The sequence below is a fragment of the Cebus imitator genome, unplaced genomic scaffold, assembly GCF_001604975.1.
Source record: "Cebus imitator isolate Cc_AM_T3 unplaced genomic scaffold, Cebus_imitator-1.0 Scaffold87, whole genome shotgun sequence".
Lineage (NCBI taxonomy): Eukaryota > Metazoa > Chordata > Mammalia > Primates > Cebidae > Cebus > Cebus imitator.
This window is the reverse complement of record NW_016107402.1, coordinates 1646061-1652324: the sequence shown is the minus strand read 5'-3', so window position 1 is coordinate 1652324 and position 6264 is coordinate 1646061. Positions and strand designations below refer to the sequence as shown.

The following is a 6264-nucleotide window of genomic DNA, read 5'->3' as shown; positions in this document are numbered from 1 at the left end:
TTGCATTTATTTTAAGGCTGAATTTACTCCCGTGCCATAAGTTTTTGTTTCTTCAGTTTCTTCTGGGATATCTTCTGCTTCTGGGCAACCTCCTCTTCTGGTTTAGGAACAATCTATTCCTTTTCAGTAAGGATCATCTCAATGTGGCAGGGAGAACTCATGTACGGGTTAATTCGACCGTGAGCTCTGTAGGTCCGGCGGCGCATCTTGGGTGCTTTGTTCACTTGGATGTGCTCAATGACCAGAGAATCTACATCTAAACCCTTAAGTTCAGCATTACTCTCCGCATTTTTAAGCATGTGCAGCAAAAATTCAGCACTCTTTTTGGGCCACCGGCCTTGTGTCCAGCCCCACTGCTTGGCCTGGGCACACCTGCCAACTCCACCATTGTAACGTCGGAATGGTACGCACTGTTTCTGTAAAGTGACATCTTTCAGATACTTCGTGGCTTTTCGTATATGCATACCCTTGATGGCCTGGGCAGTTTCACGTGTGTTCTTAAAGTGAACACAAAGATTGGAACCTCTTGATTTGCATGACTTTGTGGGGTTCTCCGGATCAAGTGAATAGCGAACCATTTTCACAGATTACCGGGTCCTGGAGGCCGCCGCCCCCGAGGCCAGGATGGCAGTGATGGCAGGAGGATTGAGCCCTTGGAGCAACACAGGAGAACCACTCACCTCAGGCCGCTTAGGGAAAGAGCCATTATTTGTTAAATGATCACTTTCACTTAGGGATTTGTCACTAGTCTTCACCATGTTTTATTCCTAGTTTGCTTTTCTTGAGCCTGGGGACTCACAGAGGACAGTAGACCCTTAAAAATTCAAAGGCAGCTGTCTGGATTCTCACTTTAGAGCAAAGGAAAATCACCTTTAGCCAGGCACAGTGGCTCATGCCTATAATCCCAGCATTTTGGGAGGCTAAGGCAGGTGGATCACTTGAGGTCAGGAGTTCGAGACCAGCGTGGCCAACATGGTGAAACCTCATCTCCACCAAAAATGCAAAAATTAGCCAGGCATGGTGGTGCATGCCTGTAGTCCCAGCTACTTGGGAGGCTGAGGCAGGAGAATCGCTTGAACCCAGGGAGCAGTTGCAGTGAGCCAAGACCGTGCTACTGCACTGTAGCCTGGGTTACAGAGCAAAACTCTGTCTCCAAAAAAAAAAGAAAAAAGAAAAAGAAAAGAAAAAGAAGACCGGTCGTGGTAGCTCATGCCTATAATCCCAGCACTTTGGGAGGCTGAGGCGGGCGGATCACAAGGTCAAGAGATCGAGACCATCCTGGTCAACATGGTGAAACCCCATCTCTACTAAAAATACAAAACTTAGCTGGGTATGGTGGTGCACGCCTGTAGTCCCAGCTACTTGAGAGGCTGAGGCAGGAGAATTGCTTGAACCCAGGAGGCGGAGGTTGTGGTGAGCCGCGATCGAGCCATTGCACTCCAGCTTGGGTAATGAGCAAAACTCCATCTCAAAAAAAAAAAAGAAAAGAAAAAGAAAGAAAAGAAAAAAATTAACTTGTATCCAGATGACTTCTCTTAAGAAAATAGTAACAGTTGACTGTATGTGGTGGCTTACGCCTGTAATCCCAGCACTTTGGGAGGCTGAGGTGGGTGGATTATGAGGTCAGGAGTTCAAGACCAGCCTGGCCAACATGGTGAAACCCTGTCTCTGCCAAAAATACAAAAATTAGCTGGGCGTGGTGATATGTGCCTGTAATCCCAGCTACTCTGGAGGCTGAGGCAGGAGAATTGCTTGAACGCGGGAGAGGGAGGCTGTGGTGAGCCAAGATTGTGCCACTGCATTCCAGGCTGGACAACAGAGCAAGACTCCATCTCAAAAAAAAAAAAAGAAAGAAAGAAAGAAAATAGTAACAGTTGTAAGAGACCATCAGAGGCATACACAGATTTAGACATTACTGAATCTGAAATCCCCATTCTTTTTTCTTACTTGGCTGTGTTGCCTTGAACCAACTACTTAATCTTTCAAGATCTTGATTTTTCTGTCTCTGAAGTGGGGATAATATATCTCAGAGTCATGAGAACTAAAGAGGTAATGAGTTTTGTTTTGTTTTGTTTTGTTTTTGAGACGGGAGTTTCACTTTTGTTACCCAGGCTGGAGTGCAATGGCGCGATCTCGGCTCACCGCAACCTCCACCCCCCGGGTTCAGGCAATTCTCCTGCCCCAGCCTCCTGAGTAGCTGGGATTACAGGCACGTGCCACCATGCCCAGCTAATTTTTTGTATTTTTAGTAGAGACGGGGTTTCACTATGTTCACCAGGATGGTCTGGATCTCTTGACCTCGTGATCCACCCGCCTCGGCCTCCCACAGTGCTGGGATTACAGGCTTGAGCCACCGTGCCCAGCCTAGAGGTAATGAGTTTAAATTGCCTAGTACAGTTTCTTATATACGGTAAATCACAGACCATCTGTGTGATATCTTGCCACTGAGTGATCTTCCTAGAGTTTACTTGCCTAATTATGGTGTACAGTGGACAGTTTGGCATCAGACAGATTTGTATTTGAGTTCCAGTTCCTGTTACTTACAAGCCTTGTCACCTAAAACAAATTGCCCAGCTGAGCATCAAATTCTTGCTGCTCAAATGAGAATAATAATGCTTACCATATAGATATATACATATGTATTCATATACATGCACACAACACACATGCCTTATAAAGCTCAGAGTAATAATACACTAAAGGTGCAAATGGGGCTCCAGTGGATCCCCTACAGTAGAGACTTTGGTCATTATCCACAAAAAGGCATTTTGGGAATAGTTCAAACTCTTGAAACATCTTCAAAGCAAATCTTTAGTCTTACAGTCCTGAAGCACCATTTTGTTTTCTTTGCTTCCTTGAAACACCATTCTTAATTGGAGTTAGTTACTGAAAGGAAGCCAAATTGCTTGTATGCTGATTACACCTCCATTTTCTAAAAAGGCATAAAGAAAAAGATTAGGCAGGCACAGTGGCTCATACCTGAAATCCCAGCACTTTGAGAAGCCAAGGCAGGTGGATCACTTGAGGCCAGGAGTTCAAGACAAGCCTGGCCAAGATGGCAAAACACAGTCTCTACTGAAAATACAAAATTTACCCAGGTGTGGTAGTGCACACCTGTTATCCCAGCTACTTGGGTGGCTGAAGCATGAGAATCTCTTGAACCAGCAGGCAAAGGTTGCAGTGAGCTGAGATCACAGCACTGCACTCCAGTCTGGGGGACAAAGCAAGACACTGTCTCAAAAAAAAAAGGAAGAAAGGAAAAGATCAGGAGGAAATATACCAAAATGCTGCGTTTGTTTTATTTTTTCTTTGATCTCCGTACTTTAGGATGTGTTTGTTTTAAACAGTGGTTTTATTAGCAAACTGATTTGTTGTCATCTCTTCAGCTTTCCACATCCTCTACACTGTGATAATTTTTATGGCACATAATTTCAAAATGGGAGAAAATTAATTTTGAAATATTTGTTGCCAAAATCAGTCCACCTGTCAGATGCAGTGGCGTGCACCTGTAGTCTCAACTATTCAGGAGGCTGAGGCAGGAGGATCACTTGAGCCCAGGAACTGGAGTCTCTAGTGCACTGTGATCGCACCTGTTTACTGATAACCACTGCATTCAAGCCTGGGTAACGTGACAAGAACCCATCTCTAAAAAAAAATTGGTCCATAAGACTTCACTGTGAACACATTCAGATAATAAACTCTGTCCTGATCACATGTCTTCCAGCTATAAGCCTGATCTGATCTGGTCTGATGGGGAGTGGGAAGCTCCTGATACTTACTGGAACTCCACAGATTTCCTTTCCTGGCTGTACAATGATAGCCCTGTCAAGGTATGTGATTATATGACTTCTTATTTATCTCTTATGAAGAATGGAAGTACAAGGAGTCAAACTCTGGAGTAGACAGCATCAGCAATAATAAACAGTAATATCAACCTGGGGACAGTAGGGACTGGGGCACTTAATGGATGTTAAAGGTTTCTCCTTTAATCTTCCCTGGTTCCCTTAGAGTATAAGCTTTCTTCTCCTTTAGTTCTCCAGCACCAGGCTAGAGTACAATGGTGTGATCTCGGCTCACTGCAACCTCTGCCTCCCAGGTTCAAATGACTCTACCCCAGCCTCCCAATAGCTGAGATTACAGGTGCCCACCACCACGCCCAGCTAATTTTTGTATTTTTAGTAGAGACAGTGTTTTGCCATGTTGGTCAGTCTGGTCTCGATCCCCTGACCTCAGGTGATCTGCCCACCTTGGCCTCCCAAAGTGCTGGGATTATAAGCATGAGCCACCATGCCCGGAAATCTCCTTTAGTTCTTAACTTTGACAATATAGGTTTAAACAGTGGTAAATTTACATAGTAGAATAAAAAAAGTAATTACAATTCCCAGACTACTACAGAGAAAATAAACTCTATTAAGCAAACAAATGTTATAAATTAGAAAAACACCTAAAGGATATTAAAACATATAATAAAAGATAAAGAAAACATAAAAGACATACAGGCCAAGTGCAGTAGCTCATGCCTGTAATCCCAGCACTTTGGGAGGCCAAGACAAGCAGATGACTTGAGCCCAGGAGTTCAAGATCAACCTGGGCAACGTAGTGAGACCTCATCTCTACAAAACATGAACAAAATTAGCTGAGTGTAGAGGCATGGACCTGTAGTCCCAGCTACTCAGGAGGCTGACATGGGAGGATCGCTTGAGCCCAGGGGGTCGAAGCTGCAATGAACCTAGGTCATGCCACTGCACTCCAGCCTGGGTCACAGAGCGAGACCCTGTCTTCAAAAAAAATAAAATGTATAAGATACACAAAACAGGGCCGGGCACGGTGGCTCAAGCCTATAATCCCAGCACTTTGGGAGGTCGAGGCGGGTGGATCACGAGGTCAAGAGATCCAGACCATCCTGGTCAACATGGTGAAACTCCGTCTCTACTAAAAATACAAAAAATTAGCTGGGCATGGTGGTGTGTGCCTGTAATCCCAGCTACTCAGGAGGCTGAGGCAGGAGAATTGCCTGAACCCAGGAGGCGGAGGTTGCGGTGAGCCGAGATCGCACCATTGCACTCCAGCCTGGGTAACAAGAATGAAACTCCGTCTCAAAAAAAAAAAAAATATCTAAATTCTTGGGGGAACGTTGCAACGTTGCCCACCCAATACCCCTCCCTATCATCTACACTATTAGGCAGTGCATAATGGCTGCCCATTTACAGTTTGTATTTTAGTGTACTTGCAAAGTAGCAGACACCTTAATCTTCACTATAGAAAATTTCAAAATTGCACATGTTCTAGGTTTGTTGTGGATTTAAAAGAAAAATCTTAAGTGTAAAACCAGTTTGTACTGATGTACCTTGGTAGTTCATAAACCTCTAAGAGTCTTATTGGGTCCCTCTTACTAAACTCAGAAAATGGGAAGGAAAAAAAAAGAGATTCTATATGATGCATAGAGACAGATTAAGAGTGGTTTTCTGGGCCGGGCGCGGTGGCTCAAGCCTGTAATCCCAGCACTTTGGGAGGCCGAGGCGGGTGGATCATGAGATCAAGAGATCGAGACCATCCTGGTCAACATGGTGAAACCCCGTCTCTACTGAAAATACAAAAAATTAGCTGGGCATGGTGGCGCGTGCCTGTAATCCCAGCTACTCAGGAGGCTGAGGCAGAAGAGTTGCCTGAACCTAGGAGGCGGAGTTTGCGGTGAGCCGAGATCGTGCCATTGCACTCCAGCCTGGGTAAAAAGAGTGAAACTCTGTCTCAAAAAAAAAAAAAAGAGTGGTTTTCTGGAACTTGATGAATAAACATTCACAGGTGTGCAGTTCATCCCTGGGTAATGAACTCTGATGTGATATCATATCATAATTGTCCACATATCTGTCTCTGCAAGTCTCTGCTGGATCGTTGAGGGCAAGAACTCTGTTTTATTTACCTTAGAAACCCAGTGTCTACCACAGTATGAGCTTCATGGTAGTTGCTGAATAAATAAGTAGGTGGGTGTTGAACCAAGAACTCAGATTGTTAATACTCCATTTTTCTCTAAAATGGCATCTACATACCTGTTCAGGGTGTATACCCATGGAGCCAGGTTGCTTGCTGTGTGAGGTTACAGTCAAGTGTTTGCAATGAAGGAACATTACAGAAGGAAAAACGACTAGCCAAAGATGCAGGATTGGAAAAGGGAAGAAAATGTCAACCCCAGTGCCATTTAAAAAGCATGACCAGTTAGACAGCCTGTCTTTTTGGCCTCTCTCTCTCTTTTTTTTTTTTTTTTTT

At 44.4% G+C, this 6264-nt stretch overlaps 2 protein-coding genes across 2 annotated transcripts in view; one reads left to right on the top strand and one right to left on the bottom strand.

Annotated features, from left to right (window-relative positions):
* LOC108308653 (60S ribosomal protein L17-like) lies at nt 1–701 on the bottom strand. Its single transcript, XM_037740648.1, has one exon. It carries the CDS (start codon nt 576–578, stop codon nt 114–116), a length of 465 nt encoding a protein of 154 aa, XP_037596576.1. The 5' UTR covers nt 579–701; the 3' UTR covers nt 1–113.
* Nucleotides 1–6264, top strand: part of FUCA1 (alpha-L-fucosidase 1) — a 20934-nt gene that overhangs the window by 6185 nt on the left and 8485 nt on the right. The window contains exon 3 of the mRNA XM_037740636.1: nt 3684–3830. Within this exon, the coding sequence (XP_037596564.1) occupies nt 3684–3830 (147 nt within the window). The remainder of the gene's footprint in view (nt 1–3683; nt 3831–6264) is intronic.